The sequence below is a fragment of the Trachurus japonicus genome, chromosome 8, assembly GCF_045865225.1.
Source record: "Trachurus japonicus isolate A0001 chromosome 8, Traja_1.0".
Classification (NCBI taxonomy): domain Eukaryota; kingdom Metazoa; phylum Chordata; class Actinopteri; order Carangiformes; family Carangidae; genus Trachurus; species Trachurus japonicus.
This window is the reverse complement of record NC_140914.1, coordinates 25,479,444-25,497,331: the sequence shown is the minus strand read 5'-3', so window position 1 is coordinate 25,497,331 and position 17,888 is coordinate 25,479,444. Positions and strand designations below refer to the sequence as shown.

Here is a 17,888-nt window from a genome sequence, read left to right as displayed (position 1 = left end):
AACCGGTGACAAAGTGGAGAGCATCGGCCCCCAGGCAGCAGAGATCACAGCCAGCAGAGAGAGAGAGAGAGAGAGAGAGAGAGAGAGAGAGAGAGAGAGAGAGAGAGAGAGAGAGAGAGGAGGAGACCGGAGCTCCAGCACCGCGCACAGCCGCTGGATCCACAGCAGCAGCACACCGGAGGAGACGGAGGAGACACTCACTCAGCAGCGGAGAAGAGGCATCGACACCAGGAGGAAACTCTTCCGGACGGAGCGTCTTTCACCCACCGACAGGTAAAAAAAAACAGCAGACCCGCGGAGCAGGGAAAGGGAGAGAGGGAGAGCCGGTAGAGACGGTAGACGGAGCAACACCTGCTCCGACAGGTCGACGTGAGTCAGTTTTACAAATGTGTCACATCGTTATCACAACAAAATCACAGGCTCGTGCCAGAAGAGTAGTACTACTTTTTTAATATTCAGTTCTGTGAGGCGGAAGGTTACCATGGAAGTGTCTTAAGGTCACTGTCAAGTCACTAATGAGCGCGAGACACTTCGGAGGAGAAACTGCATTTTTTTTGTGTTTTTTTTTTGTTTGTGTTTTTTCCTACTGTTTGATTGACAACTGCGTGATTTTTACATGTTGAATTTGGAGGTTTTTTTTAATATGTTGTTACAGTCTGACCCTTAGAAAATATCGTGTAGCCTATGTACACTGAAATTATTTTTTGCATTTTACATTTAAAATGTTGGAATAGTTTTTTCATCTGTAGACTAATAGATATAAACAGTAATTGAGAAAGAACTAGTTTTCAAACTGCTTCCCATCTTCTTCTATTTTAACCGTCGCCTTTATCTGTTGTGTTGTTTTTGTTGGATAAGCTCGGGGCCACACTGGAGCTGCCCAAGGCCACGCGGCCATGTCCAACAGATTTGTTTAATTCGTGTTATGTAGGCTACACATCGGCCAGCCGCTTGTCAGATTAAACAACTACGCATGTCATCCACCTCAACACGGTGTCTCAGTCCCACCTAATTAGGCTCACCGTGTCTACTAGGTCACCACATGCAGAGCACACCCGGGGCTGAGCAGTCTGCTCCGGGTTACTCACTCTAGTCTGTACCTGCTGCACGACCATCAGGACTGGAACTACAGAGGCGTGAAGGCAACTTTGACCGGGGCTTTTAAATCCAATGTGTTTGGTTTTGTGTATGTATAGGCCTATCATTGAGCTGTTAGTTTCTATTTGTAATATTATATTACATTAGACAGCTTGTGCATTCGAGTAGTTGATGATTCAGTGAAACACGCCTTGTGTTGTGTCTGCCGCTGTCCAACGTGCTGAACTCTTTTCCAGACCTGCTTGTTCATCTTGTAGAGATGGATGTCACCTCTCGCCCTCTGCTATTGGTCTGCGCATATTTGGCGGCTGCGCTGATTGGTGGAGCCCGCTCGGAGGGGATGTGTCTTCAGGACGGGAAGCACAAGGCCGCGCCCAGCCCCGAGCCGCACCTGGGGGACTGCGCGCTGTACGCTGACAGTGAGTGACCGACTTGTGTGTTTACTCTGAAACACTGTATGTTCAGTGGTGTGGTGTGGTGGCAGGTCGTGATGGAAATATCAAACCTGATGTCCTGACTGACAACTGGATGAAAGCTTTACCTGTCCGCCAACAGATAGCTGCTGCACACAGGACGGCATCCAGGACATCTCCCATGTTCCCTCTGTCAGCAATAAGAATGAACCCTGGGACAAATGTGGGCCCCTGAGCTCTGAGTAAGTCTCGCACACAGATATCCTCTCGATATAAACCCCTTTAAATTCTAGTCTTATGCAGCGATGATAAATAGTTTAATATATTTCATATCAAAAATTGATATGACATTTTGGAACCTGCAGATATGTATTATATATGTCCTTATATCAAGATGTTGCCATAAATGTCATCTGGAATTGGAGACAATATTACCATAGACATATAATCCCTGAATAGCCTATATGAAAATGATAAAAAACAAAAAGATAACAGACATGAAACACCTATTAAATATGTGGCCTTTATGTAGCCTATATATAAGACACATACATAGGCTTAGCATAAATAAACATATGTATTCTCAATCTATCTTATGTTGTGATATTAAGTCTGTATTATGTATGTTTTTATTTTATATGAAAATACAGTATTTTTCATATATGTAAATTCAATGCACACCCAACACCTGACTCTGTCACCTCTCAGGTCTGAAAAGCCGTTTAAACATTTTTAACGTTTTGTTTCCCTCACAGTTCTTATAATATTTTTATCGCAACTGTGTTAACCTAGAAGCTTTTAAACCCACTTACCTACCGGTCGCGAAAAGTCCAGATATTTGGTTGGTGGCGACTAAAAACTGAGCTAAAACTGGAGTGAATTGAAATGGATGGGCAGAAAAACTACTTATGTTGATAGTGTTGCTCTGCACTATAGAAATAGGCTGTTGTACAGTACTATACACTGTGTTGTGTTTGCAACTTGTGTCAACTGCCCCCAAGTGGCAACAAAATCAGTTATCGCTGGCTTGAGCAGCTTCTGCACAGGGACTTTTTTTTTTCTCAGTTAAACGTTACATAAGCTTTTCTGTTTGTGTTTGTTCCAAGGCTGCACTGAAGCTGTAATAGTTTAAAGTGAAATATTCAAACCCAAAATAGAAAATGGTGTTGAGATTTTATATAGGTTTGTTGTACAAGCAATGCAACGTACCAGTGGGTCAGTGGGTCCAGTGAAGACACTTTCCATTATTCAAGCACAGTGTTAATTAGAAGAGCCTGTGCAGTGGGAGAACGTACCTTAGTTATGATTTATGTAGAAGCTAAGTGGAAAAACACAGACAGGCCAAAAGGTCACAACCACAACTTGGACGGACACACTAACGGGATTAGATACATTTAACAGCATGACCTGTATCCGTATTACCTCTCAGTGTTACTTTTATGACTTGTTGGCAGTGACTCCTAGGTTCAAGGGGGGTTTGAAATGAAAATGTCACTGAACATCATGTTGTGTTAATACTACCTGCTGCCCTCTCTCTCTCCTTTTTCCTCAGGTGTGAAGGCTTCCTGAAGCGTGTGTCATGTTTTTACCGCTGCTCCCCCGATGCTGCTCGGTGGCCTCATCCCCACCGCCGCTCATACATCCAGGCTGTGCCGCTCTGCCACAGCTTCTGTCGTGATTGGTGAGGCTGCCAAACGCACTGCCACGCGAGCTTAAATCAAAATCAGAATCTGTCCCCCTTCACCTATAAGAGTGTCAGGAGAGAGATTACCGGCGTTTGTAACCGCGGCGCGCGGCGCTCTTCATACGGAGATGGAGTGTCCAATAAACAGCACAAAACTGTATGACACAGATACGACTAAAAGGCTGAATGTGTCAGAGTCCTTTCTTATGAAGAAGGCAACAAATGCATGAAGCTCACGTATAAGGATCACACAGGAAATCCCCACCATTTAGACTTTGTCACCAAAAATATGTGAGCTCCACATCCCTGAGACAAAATGCTACTAGCTTTGGATGTTGTCATGACAACATATAAGAAAACAATGTGGAATGTGTATGTACAGTTTGACAATTTAGGAAATATTATTACCAGCTTAAAGGGATATTTCAACATTTTGGGAATTCGCCTATTGCCATAATCCCTATAGTTTTTAGTAGGTTCATTACCTTTAATTGTTTGTGCAAGCTATTTTTAGAACGGCGGGGCAGAGCCGCTCAGAGCTGCACGGTATTTCCACGTTTCCCTCATCAAACTAAATAGCCTACACAATCCAACAACTCCAAAACACTGTTGTGGACAAGTTGTGACCTGCACATTCACCACAAATAATAACGTAATTATGAAACATTACGACACATGAAGCAAATACTCAGAACTACTTGCGCTTTTGAAATCACTCCGCCCAGCAGCCGTGTCTGAAATGTAGTTTTGGTTACGCATATGCCTTGAAAACAACTCTTGTAACGTTACATTATTATTTTATAGCGTGGTGAATGTGCAGGTCACAACTTGTCCACAAGAGCGTTTTGGAGTTGTTGGATTGTGTATTTAGTTTGATGAGAGAAACGTGGAAACACCATACACCTGTGTCTCTCCCCTGCCGATCTCAAAACAACACACTCCGACAATTAAAGGTAATGAATCTACTGCTATGACTATAGGGATTATGGCAATAGGCAAATTTGTATATCCCTTTATGCTAAACACTGCTAGCAGACAGTTAGCTTAGCATACAGTCTGGAACCAGCTAACTGTGGCTTTGTCCACAGGCAACAGTATCAACCTGCCAGCCACTCGTAGCTGACTGATTATATAATCTTATATTTAATCTGTTTAAAACCAACTCAGAGCGTTAATATCAGTTGTTGTGTCTGACCAAAAGATTAGCCTGGAAGCAGTCCAGGAAACAGAGCGGCACATCACCCCGTGGAAAAACCACATCATGTAGTTATTGTCCAGATTCAACACCGTGTAAATAATTAGCAGTTTCCCTATGTCTTAATGCTAAGCTAACAAGCCACTTTGCCGTTGAATCACATTCATACATTTGCCTATATATTACATTTTTCTTTTTCAGGTTTGATGCCTGCAGGATGGACATGACATGTGCCCGTAACTGGGCCAGAGACCCCAGAGGACAGAACTGCACCGGAGCCTGTGTCCAGTACCAGCAGGTAGGCTCAGATCTGGGACCATGTTTCTGTTGTGGCTTCTCCTCCAGAGCCACAGCGGAGGCCGACAGTTCACTCTATTTAAAACGTCAGCTAATGGGGTGTGGCATTTAATTGTAAGCAGCTGTAATAGCATTAGCAATGACATAAGAGTGGTAGGCTACTCTGTGTGAATAGAGCAGAGTCACGGCTTCGCTTAGATTTCCTGGGCCCGACCGACAGAGGAGGTGTTAGAGGTTTTAAATCCCATTGACCGACCTCGCAGCTCATCACTCGAGCCACAAGTTGCAAGGCAGGAGGTCAGATACTGAGCCGCGCTGCTGCAGTCTGTGTGGCGACGGTCAGGGGGAGGGAAGGGTTAACCGGTGCGGGGGCTGAAGCATGAAAAGGTTTGGTCTTGCTTCAGTGGGCAGGGGCCAGCTGGGTGATTTAAAAAGAGACAGAGTGACCGAGGGGCTGATGTGCAGCTGAGGCCAACAGCAAACTGACCGTCACAGCACACACACACACACACACCAACACCACAATGTCTGTCTGTCTGTCTGTCTGTCTGTCTGTCTGTCTGTCTGTCCATCTTCCTGTCTGTCCCTGTTTTCTGTCTTTCTCGCCTCCTTTATCACCTTTTCCTTCTGTCTCTCTCACACCTAGGGAGACACACACCGACAAACGAACACGCACACCCCCAGACACCAGACCTATTAAGGCTGTCTGGTGGATATTAGGTGATTACTAGAAATGACAGATCTGCTGTAGGAGAGAAAATCAGAAGAGACAATACGTATCAGTGTGTGTGCGAGTGCGTGTGTGTGTATTTCGGTGCTTTGTGTGCTTACTCTGGCCCCATTTTTTATGTAGGATGCCTCTAATGGAGCAAAACAGGCTCCAATAAATTTAAGTAGCTCTCATACGGAGTGTTTTAAACAACTCCTGATACAAAGAAATGAGTCACAGCATATTCAACAAACCTCCGCTCTACAGAGACACCGCAAACAAGCTCCTACCTCTCAATATTTTTGGAGGTCACAGCAATAAAGCTTCATTTTCTTTTCTTTTTCGGCCAGCGGAGGGAGGTTTCACTGCACTTTTAGTCCACGTCAGGGCTGAGATGAGAAAGCAGAAACTAACAGCACACATGCACCAACACTTCGCCATCTCACTTTAGCTCCTCAGGATTTAAGACAAAGTTTCACAACGACTTGAAATAAATCCTCCTGCAACCTTTTCAGGATCCTCGCTGGTGTTTCTGCCACCTCCTGAAAAGTTCAGCTCATAGATGTGTGTATGTGTGTGCTTTTAAATGTATTAGCTTGTTTCTATGCAAATCAATATCTACTGCAGTCAGCATTTACAAATCCTGTCTGCACCATTGTATATTTATTCCACACACACTTACACACACACACACACACAGCATGCAAAAATCCCTCTGGCACTCGGTCTCACTCTCTCTTTATACTCATTGGTAACATTATTTGCCAGCCAAGGCCTGATTTATCTCAGCATTCGACACTCTCTCTGCTCCTGGTTTTGTGGGAATGAGGTTACAGCTGCAAAGAGCGGCCATGGTCTGTGCCAGACTCTGGCTCCAAACACGTATAGAACGGCATCTGTGCATCCGATGTAGTGAGTTAATGATCAGAGGGAGAATATGAGGCTACTGAATAATAGTGCAGTTCTTTTGTATGAACATGTTGCACCGTTTAACATTTACCAGATAGCTAAAAGGGAAGAAATTAGTATTTAGAATATTTTAAAGTAAATTACACTGCAATTAAGTTTTATTAATGAATAATTATTGGATATTAGCACCAGACCAGCAGTACAATATGTCTTTTCACAATAGCTATTTTTCTTTTTATCATATTTTTAAAAATCTATTTCAAGTGTTAGCCTATGTTTTTTCACATCCCGAACACTTAGCTAAACTTTACCTTGAAGTAGGCGTGAACAGAGCACATACTGTACCCTGTAACCAAAGTGTAGGTAGGCTATACAATGGAGTAAACAAGAGACTCACACCTCGCTCTCCAGTACATTTTCATAGCTTGAGCTTAGTGCACCACCACTCCAAAATAAAGGTCATTACTTCAGCTGAAATTCCTCATGCATGCTTTTGCTAAAAAAAAAAAAAAAAAAAGGTGCCAAAAAAAAAGAAAAAAGTGACCTTTAATTGTCATTTGTTGAACTTGTGAAAAGCTTGCCACTTCATTTTTATACAGTATGTTGTCCAAAACAAAGTTCTAATAAAGTTGTGACATTACTGAACATGACAGAGACGTATCTTCTCTGACATTGGTTTTGATTGTTAGATGATGTGACACTGGATCTAAAAAGTACACGATGTCTTTAACAATCATTAAAAAAAACTTCTCTATAGCTGAAGCTATGTAGGTCAATAACTTCCCTCATTACACTCATAAGGTGTTAATTATGACCATTTATTACCCCCTTTAAGTCACCCTTAAACACAATGTTTTACCATTTTATTCTTTCACCTATTTATTTTGAATGAATGAATGAAAATTTATTCCAGCCTATTTACAAACAAACAAGAACAGAATTAAATACTCGGTTTTTGAAAGTGTGTAGGCTGAAGCTGAAGCTGAAGCTTATTTTCGCCCACCCCTCTTGCCTCATAAAGCAAAACAAACATATTCTTGGCAATATACAGTATATGAACATACACATCTAACATTCTCACATTACTTTTATTTTAGGATAGTGTCTTGCAAGAGTACATTATTCTTCTGGTAAAAATTTTTGAGTATTTTTAGTGTGCTACATGTTTTAACATTTTCAGAACTAATATTCCTCCTCAGGGTTGGCTGGATTTTAAACTTGCATTAGTGTATTTATCTTTGTACAGTACAGGCACCTGCTATGAATTTCTCCCAGTCTATATAGATAACTGTAATTTCTGGTCTGAAATCTGAAGCATAATTTAAAGATTTTGCTTGTTTCCTAAAATATTCCCCAAGTGTTGTTAAGACTTAAACAGATCAAGACATCTTGAGGAGATGTATAATTTCCTAATTGTTGTGATAATTCATTATATCATCTATTTCGTATTCAAACATATTCATGGCCTATATTCTCAAATCAGGATCATCGTTTATTCTGTTGCATAAAAGACATTTTCCTGATTCTGATGTTGAGAACTGTTTCAACAGACAGTGCTAAAAAGAAAAAGAAAAAAGATCCTTCCTTTCTCTCCTCTGGCTCCCTTTTCACACCAGGTGTAATGTCGTGTTATTCGAACAGAGGAGGGCAGATTAAATGAGATAAGGATGGGAAGGACAGGCTACTGCCCCAGGAAATTTCTCTATCTCACTTATTCGATCACACCATGTCGTCTAAAGCCACTTGTGCTTGTACTGAATTAGCTTTGGCAGCAAACCATGTCCGCCTGGGGAAGGACAGAAATGTTTGCTTGTGTGTGTGTGTGTCTGTGTGCACGCGTGTGTGTGTGTGCGTTACGGGGTTGCAGTGATAAGACCTAAGCGTCAGACAGAGAGCATATGTAGTGAAGAGGAACAGCAGTCATCCTTTTTGTCCTTCCAACACGGTAAATATATTAGAGCTTTTTCTTCTGCGCGCGCCCTGTGTGACTCAGTCTTAATCCCCCAACAGACAGGAGGATGAAAGGAAGCAGGCATAGGGGTGGGTGTAGGGGGGAGGGGGGGTTGCTACACAGAAACAGGGAGAATAAGAGAGGTATACAAACAGCAAGAGAGGAGGGAAAGAAATGCAGCGGGGGGATAGAGTGGAAGTTATAGGTGGGGGGCAGAGAGAGCTATAGTAGGAGACAGAGTCGGTGACTTGGCAGCGCGTCTTAATGACTGGTTATGAGGCAGCGACTGGAGAGAGAACGGGAGCTTAGACACAGAAAAACACAGCGTGTCACACTGAAACTTCACTAATTAGCATTCTCAGCTGTTTCTAAGTACGTCGGTCTACGCCATTTACAGTTAAACAGCTTAAATGTTGAATTGTGATTTGTTTTTGCACTGTAATGCAATATCCCTCCTAATCCGCACACGTGTCTTATTAGAGAGAGAGAGGGAGAGTATCATTTTTCATGCTCCAGAAACCATAAAGCTAATGTCAGCGGTAATTGGGGAGTTTTTCCCTCAAAGTATAACTTCATAAGGACGGAGCATTGTAACGAATTTGTCCGTCAGATAGCGTCACAGAAGGTGCAGGGAGTGACCTTTCCGATTAGCTCGGATCCGTGCGCTCTCTTAGTCTGTGAAGCCTGACAGGAACCGTCGTTCTACCGGCGCAAAGGCGGCGCAGGGAGATGAAATTTTTGAGATACAACACAGTGAGCTATTCAAGGTCACATCTTCTAATTTGCTCTCAAGGTTGGCGGAGACGGGGTGAGGTGAGGCGAGGCAGGGGAGGCAGACAAAAGCCGCTCGCCACAGTAGCAGCAAGTTTGTTTTCAAGGCCTGCGCTGCCCTCAAAGGCCAAAATCTCTTATTTCAATAGATGTTTCGCCGGAAAAAGAAGGACCGCTCTTCATGGAAGCGGCGAATATTGTGCTTTCACACAAAAATGGAGAGCTGTACTTCTCAAATTTGACCAGTGTTTACCTCTTCCTGCACTCTTGCTCTCTTGGATTTACCACAGGTATAAGTGCAGGTTCAGATGCTTGTGTTTTACTTTACTGAGAAGAAATTGAGAGTTTGTTTTCAAACAGCAAACACCTATTTCTCTGGCTAACATTTTTGTGTGTGTCTGTGTGGTTTGTTTTTTGATTTTTGTGTGTGTCTGTGTGTGCATAGATGTACCAGCACGGCAGGGATCTCTGCGAGAGCCTGTGGGGCGACGCTTTCATGACGGTGGAGGACGACCCCGAGGACGTGGGCGAGCCCGGGGAGATGGGAGTGGACGGCGGTCGCCCCTGCGGCTGCCTGACCCTGAGTCCGTCCGACAAGGACGTGATCGCCGCGCTGCGGGCCCAGCAGGACGACCCGGAGGAGCTGGACACCACCAAGGCGGGCCTGCCCCAGTACCGCGCCCCCTGCCAGACCAAGCTGCCCCTGCAGGCCAGGAGCAGCAGGAAGGGCAACTCGGTGCTGCGCAAGCGCTCGGTGATGGTGGACGACGGGGAGGGGAGCGGCAGCGGCTTGTAGAGAGGAGTGATAGATGACACAGAGTTTAGAGTTAATTGTCTAGATCCTAATATACAAAACCTCTCTCTTGAAAAGGAGTTGTAACCTTGCTCCTTTAATTAACCTTACCACAAAACCTAAGCTCTCATTATCATTATCATTATCATTACATTTCAGATATAATCTCTATGGTTTTAAGTAGTGGCTACTTTACAGTATCTGGCATAAGATAGACTGACAAGCTTGAAACACTTCCTGATCAATTATTTGATTGAAAAAAGAAGAAAAAAAAAATTCACGATTAACAATTACTATTAAAGATGCTAAAATTAAATAATACAGTATATTAATATGAGTATTTAAAGGCAAAATTGTCAATTTTGTAAGGGCTTCGACAATTCCTAGTATTGATATTGCAGAATGGTTGCACAGATGTTTTATTGCCAGCGAACAAGGTGATTTTTTTTTTTAACTAGGTCGAGTATCTTATTTGTTTTGTAGAGCTCAGTACAAACATCACTCAGTGTTATGATAGGAGATGTGTGGAGTCTTGTACGCAGGAAAAAGTGCTCCAGATGTAGTGTCTCTGCATGAGTCGGTCGCGTCGTCATGTCGCCAGAGGACTGTTCACGACAGTACTGTAAATATAACGTACCTGCACCAGTACTTCACCACCCCGCTACTCTTTTCAATCGTCTAGCTGACTTTAATCCGTGCGTTTAGTCAATTGTCACACGCAAATCTTGCTGTTGTTATGCTGTACCGTGCAGTCTCTACATGTCATGGGGTAAAAGTCACGCAGAGTCATGATAATAATGAATGTAACTTAGGTTTTCTAACACAGACCACCTGCCTGAACGTTAAGGGATCTGGACCAGTGGAGCTGGGATGTTTAACACCTGAGGGAAGGTTTAATATTCAGAAACTAAATCTGCTCACTTGAGTTAAATCCACAGAGGCAGCATTCAGACCAGACGAGGTTGCTCTGCTAGTTCGATCACACATGATCAATGTACTGTGGATGTTTCTTTTATATTCACGTCATGTATTTCTAGAGTGAGGCACTGTTACATGTAAATGTTTTGTAAAAAAAAAATGATTAAAAAAATAGGAGGTTTGTCTGATGTATGGTCAGCTTGCTGAAAAGGGTGTTTCTGTGCTTTTCTTTACATTCTCAATAAAGACAACATTTCTAAATGTAATTCTGAGTCTGTCTCCGTTCATCAGGTTGCGCTATGCAATCAAGACTCTTTTCATCCAAGACAATGGAAAACAATGTGCCCAAACAGACCCTGTCAGATGAGCTCAAATAATTCCTCATTTGAATGAATTATCTATACACAATCCAACAATCACATTATTTACGTCAGACTTCTAGCTAGAATGACACAAGCTGAACATTTCATATGGTGAACATTGCCCCAGACTCTGGGCCTTCAACAGGACCATGGGACCCCACGTGACAATAAACAATCAAACAAAGCAATAAAAACAGCCAGAGCCCTATATCACATGGAGGTTCAGCATATTAAAGGTTTTCCAGTATGAAATGCATCCATTTCATACAGACTCATGTGCCTGAACACTGAAGTACACAACATAGCTAACTCAAGCATAGGAAAAACGAAGACACAAAACTGAGCAAGATCAACCTACAATCCTAATGCTCATGATGACATCAGCACAGTTCACAACCAGCCAACACAGACACTCTGCTTCCTCTTTGCAGCTGAATCAATGTATAGTAAGGGCATTTTAGCAGACATTTGACCAATCTGGGAACTAAATCCTTACCAAGAAATTTCTTCACAATTGTCTTTAGGAACATGCGTAATATGATGTCTTAAAATGTTGAAATTCAACTCCCGTGGGAAACCCCCTAAAAAACTACTCAAAGTTGGTTCCGTAATGTTAAATTTGGTCTTAAGTAACTTCTGAGGGGTCAAACTAGGGGTTTTTCATGATTCTGAGTTGATTGCAAACATTAGTTTTACACCCAAAACACTCCTTGGTGGAGAAAAAAACAACCACACCCACTTTTCTTGTTCATCGGAACCCCCATCACCACCACCAATAGAATGCATTACAGAAGCCATTCCTTAGCATTGCAGAGGTTGTGTCACTACTAAATACTCAATATAATATAACTTATATTCTATAGCCTTTTTTCTATAGGACATACACACCCTCCAGGATTTTGTGGTGTCGCTAAGTTTATTTTAAAAATTATTATAAATGTTGGCTAACTAACCATATTATTTACTGTTAGCCAACTAACAACCATTTTTGTAAGACTTTGATGCCTATCTCTATAATACTTATAATGAGTTATAATGTGGTTATAGCATTGTATAACTATAATTATAAACATTCATAAATTATCATAAGGCTTATCATCATAACACACTATAAAGCATTTTATGATGACTTATAAGGTCAGATATTATAATACGTTATAACTCGCTGACAATGCCCATGTCGATAATACATTATAAATATAGTTATAATGTGTTATAATTGGCTTATAAAAGTGTATAACCATCATTATAAATACTCATAAATTATCATAAGGCTTTATAACAATTAGCATAACACATCATAGAGCATTTTATAATGGCTTAAGGGCAAGTATTATAATAGAGTTATAATGCTCTATAATGTGTTATGCTTATTGTTATAAAGCCTTATGATAATTTATGAGTGTTTATTATGATAGTTATACACAACTATGAGCCAATTGTAACGCATTATAACTATATTTTTAATGCATTATCGATGTGGGCTTTGTCAGCGAGTTCCTAATAGTTATAACATATTAATACCTGACCTTATAAGTCAAGATAAAATGCTTTATAGTGTGTTATGATTATTGTTATAAAGCATTATGATCATTTATGAGTGTTTATAACTGTAGTTATACAGTGCTATAACTGCATTATAACTTTTATTATTATAACCCATTATAAGCATGATAATAATGCATTATAGAGATAGGTATCAAATAAAGTGTTACCACAATTTTTAAGCTTCTTATGCATGTTATCAACGTAATGACATGACATGACATATTTCAAGTTCTTAAAAGAAAAAGGAGATAACACATATCAGGTGTAAAAAATAGTATGTTTGTCAATGGTCGAAGGTTGTAAATGGCTTCAACATGTCTAGCACTAGCTAACTCCAAAATTCCTCACTTTTAATGCTAACCAACTACAACTACCACTAAACAATACTTAGGCCGATTTACCATGGCAATAAATAAAAAGTAGAAGAAAGCAACATTTTAATGTACATGTGCCCAATAGTGAGAAGTGTGTGTGTAGGCTATGTCAGTGTTTTTCAACCTTTTTTGAGCCACGGCACACTTTGTTCATTAAAAAAATCCCGCGGCACACCACTAACCAAAAATGTTAGAAAATGACACAGTGCAGCCTAATACAGTAAATATAATACAAATTTTGTCTCTTACAGTGTAGTTAGTTTGTTCTGACTCAGTAATGGTCACTGTGCAGGCTTCTGCCACTACACTCATTGACATTAAAAAAAAGTCCTATTTTATTAGCCAACTCTGCCAGACAGTCACTATTGCAGACACAGATGCTCAACAAAGCCTTTTTTTTTCTAGCTGTCAATCAACTCATGCGAGCTTGTCAACACGTGCACACTTCCACTCGTGCCTTCAGCCATATTTCACAGCAAACATGAGATGACTTAAACTTATGTCGTGCACTCCCTGTGATAGAAAGTCAGAACAAACTCTGAGTGCAACCTGCAACTCTGCCTGGTCGCACATCTCGCGCTGTGGAGCGCAGTGCATGCAGCTGCAGCGCTTCAGATCGGTTCAGTTCTATTTTTCATGCGAGCCGTGAGCGCCGAGAGCGCCGTCAAGCTGGGTAGACCAGGTCGTACCAGACAGGAAGTCTGGCACAGAAAAGGCGAGAGAATCCGGTCAATTTTCAAAATAAAATAATTAAATGATGATTAATAAGTTGTTGCGCGTCCGTCTATACATAGGCTATTTGACCGTTGCGTATGCACACGAGACACATGTTTACGTGTGTGTGTGTGTGTGTGTGTGTGTGTGTGTGTGTGTGTGTGTGTGTGGAAAACCGAGTGAATACGAATAAGGACGGTGCCCCTAAAATAAAAAGGAGGGGCTCTCAGCCGGCTCCCCCGTCACTCACCTGCAGCTGCACAGACGAGCAGAGGAGCGCTCTGCTGTTCTGGCGTGGATGAGACGCAGCACAGCGGGAGCAGCGCGCGTGTGTTATTAAAATAAAAAACAAACAAAATGAGACTGGCTGGTCGGCTCAGTGGAGTGCTGAATCTCACTCATTAACGGTTATAATCGCCTATGAGCGTCGGTTATCGGTCTGAAAAAAAAAATCAAAATGTGCATCGCTAGTTTGGATCAATTAAGTAAATTTGGTAATTTTCCACGGCACACCTGGCGAAAGCTCACGGCACACTAGTGTGCCGCGGCACAGTGGTTGAAAATCACTGGGCTATGTGTATGTTGCCGTTTTTACTGGTATGTGACATCTGGTGTGCACCTGATGCCTTTCCTTCTCTCTCGCTCCCGATCCGCATAAAACTTAATGTTATATGAAAACAATAACTAGTAATAAAAACACATGCAAAAAAAAGTAATGGGAACACTGTGGCCACAGCTGACCACATCTAGCCACAGCGGTCTATGATAGCGAATTTGCAGAAAAGTTGCAGTGACAAGGCCAAAGAATTCATGATTGAATTTGCATTAATAGTTGCAATCGTGACACCACAAAATCTTGGAGGGTGTGTATGTCCTATAGAAAAAAGGCTATAGAATATAAGTTATATTATACAGTATTGAGTATTTAGTAGTGACACAACCTCTGCGATGCTAAGGAATGGCTTCTCTGTAATGCATTCTATTGGTGGTGGTGATGGGGGTTCCGATGAACAAGAAAAGTGGGTGTGGTTGTTTTTTTCTCCACCAAGGAGTGTTTTGGGTGTAAAACTAATGTTTGCGATCAACTCAGAATCATGAAAAACCCCTAGTTTGACCCCTCACAAGTTACTTAAGACCAAATTTAACATTTCGGAATGTTCAAAAATCCAGTTACGGGTACCCCAACTTTGAGTAGTTTTTTAGGGGGTTTCCCACGGGAGTTGAATTTCAACATTTTAAGACATCATATCATGCATGTTCCTAAAGACAATTGTGAAGAAATTTCTTGGTAAGGATTTAGTTCCCAGATTTTCATATGTTGCCCTTACTAGTAGAGCTTCTATTCATCTATTTTCAGAAACATCTTAAACCAAATGCTGCAGCGATCTGATCAAATTATGGTGGTGAATTATCGCGAGATCTCCCCCTCTGCCAGAGACGGGTTAACGGACATAAACAAACCCATGCGGTGTTGGTTCATTGAGATGTAAAAAGTCAATAAGTTGTTGCCACATTTCTGTCAAACATAGAAAATCCAACTTACCTTCTGCCAGGACGTCCTGCAGGAGAGGAGCCCTGCTCGTCAGGGAGCGCGTTAGTCCGTTGGTAACGTTGTTGTGGTGTTTTAGCTAACGCTAGCCGAGCTAGCTAGTCCGGCTAACGTTAACACACTGACCAGAACTCTTTGAGGGAAAACGAGGTGAAGACCAGGTGGACTCTCCTGGTCTGGAGTCATTGATGTTGAGGCTCCTCCAGGATCCACGGCAGACATGAGTTTCAGCAGTTCGGCAGCTGTGCACCACTTGAAGGACAGGACAGGACAGAGGAGGGTCCGAGCAGCAGCAGCACCAGGTGAGGAGCAGAGCCCAGGGTGCAACAGGTGAAATGAAGTTAGTCCAACACACACACACACACACACACACACACACACACACACACACACACACACCGTCACCGGACAACCTGACTAGGGCAGATGGCGGGAAATTATTCCTCTCACAATTTATCAGAGTATAATCGGCTAAGAAGGCACCTGTCAATATTAAATTCATATCCAAATTCACTTGAATTACAGGCCTCACTGGGCCCTGCCTGCCAGGATGTGTCACTGATTCACCCAGAAACTGTTTTGATTGGTCCATTAAATTAGTCAGTTTAATAATCAATTGTTGGCACAACAAGTTTATAACAATAATCTAGAAATTATTACTATTTCATAATAGCAGATAAATAAATAGAATAATTAATTAGCCTAGAAATAAACATCCTTTCAATATTTTTTTGAGGCCTTCACTGAATACCCTGAAGGCCCAGGGGGTTCCCCTCTTATAGTAGGTAGCAGATATATTATATATTAGAGATAACAATTTCTTTTAATTCTATTTTCAGTTGTTACTTAGATGTATATCAACTATTCCAAACAAGCCTCTAACTGCTTATCCATGATTTTTATGACGATACTGAGGTCACTTAATTGGTTTCATTTGTAGCTTTTAACTTCATTACAGCTAACAAATTTAACTGTGTATTCATTTGGCAACTACCTTCACCTAACGTCCTATAACCAGTTATCCACTGGCTGATGATAAAGGTTTTCATCCAGTTCTCTTTTAGTTGAAGTTAAATTAGTCAACTCCTCTACCTGTTAGGTAACTAGTTTTCCTCACAAAAGTTGAATTAACTAGGGGGAGGGGTTGTACTTCTTTATGCTGCTTGACATGTTGGCAGAATTGTATTAGTTAGAAAATGTTGGAGATGTGTTCAAACTTTTGTAGCACATAGAGAAGATCTCTCTCTCTTTTTATCAGTGAGGATGAATTTTGCAAAGGCTTGTTTCATAACGCTACTGTACAATGTTTTCGAAACCTCTGCTGAGCGGAGCTGTACAGTACAGAGTTTCTCTGTATCCGAAACCTCAAAGCTGTGGAAACAGACGCAGACGCTGCTCCACTTCCTCTGTGCTCTCTCTGCTACAACGCTGACATCTCTTGTATTTCAAATGTGTCATGTCTGTCATCCCATGAAATCATTTCAGCTTACCAAGATTATTTTTTTGTTTAATTTCCCCTTGTTCAATATTCATTAAATCAAACACTACAACACTACACATCACCCCGGGCCATGGCACTGCATGTTGACACGCTGACAAACATTTAACTGCAGCGCTGGTGTCTCTAAACATGGCCTCCACCTCTGATTACGGGGGCAGGCATGTATCTTCTCACCACTGTCAGCCCGCAGTTCACTGATACACCATGACAAGTGTGTGTATGCTCCTGTTCAGACAGCTGTCACTCAGTCTCGCCCATTCCCAACCATTGCTTTAAGGGAGGAATTCAAATGTTCTTACATTTAAATAAATATCAAGACGATTTATTTTAAGTCTGATTTTATTATACAAGCCACACAGTCTAAATGAATGCCTGTTGGGCTTGGGAGGATTTAAGTCCTTCCGATGCTTCAGCTGAACTGACAGCGAGACTCATATCGTCTGAATCCAGCAATTAGACCCTCCCGATAAATCAGGACACGTGAATAATGTGCAAATTAGCCGACGGTATATAAAGATCACCACGTGTCATATCTGTCTTTAAAATAACCTCATTAAAAGTGACTAATACCTGGACTTTACACATAAATTACATGTAGGTGTTGGAGCAGTGTGTGCCCTCTGCAGGTGAAAGTCTGGTGAACACAAGCTATGCATCATGTTGATAATGCCACACACACACACACCACTTGACATTTTTCTGTCAAAAGGAGAGAATATGAGCCACAGCTGTGTGTGTGTGTGTGTGTGTGTGTGTGTGTGTGTGTGTGTGTGTGTGTGTGTGTGTGTGTGTGTGTGTGTGTGTGTGTGTTTGGATCCACTGCAGCTATTTCTGCAGGGAGCTGGTACTTGATGGTGTTGGCTAATAACCTGCCCTCTGTGAAAGTCATCATCCCAGCAAATGACAGAGCTGGACAGAGAGGGTCGCAAATGACTGTCGTTCTTGATGAACACACACACACACACACACACACACAGGCACAGGCACAGGCACACTTCAGCTCATCACACCAGCGATTAGGCAAATGGTAACACAGATGAGACAAGGTTATCTTTTAAATTTGTTCCAGCATCGTTTCAGAGTTTCAACAAGGCCAACGGTT

The 17,888-nt window shown here is 41.8% G+C and overlaps 1 protein-coding gene across 1 annotated transcript; it reads left to right on the top strand.

Annotated features, from left to right (window-relative positions):
* rtbdn (retbindin) lies at positions 1–11,002 on the top strand. Its single transcript, XM_085784976.1, has 6 exons — positions 1–273; positions 1,335–1,517; positions 1,654–1,753; positions 3,064–3,192; positions 4,592–4,688; positions 9,473–11,002. The coding sequence occupies exons 2-6, from the start codon at positions 1,358–1,360 to the stop codon at positions 9,821–9,823; spliced, it is 837 nt and encodes a 278-aa protein (XP_085641102.1). The 5' UTR covers positions 1–273; positions 1,335–1,357; the 3' UTR covers positions 9,824–11,002.
* Positions 11,003–17,888: the final 6,886 nt, after the last annotated feature.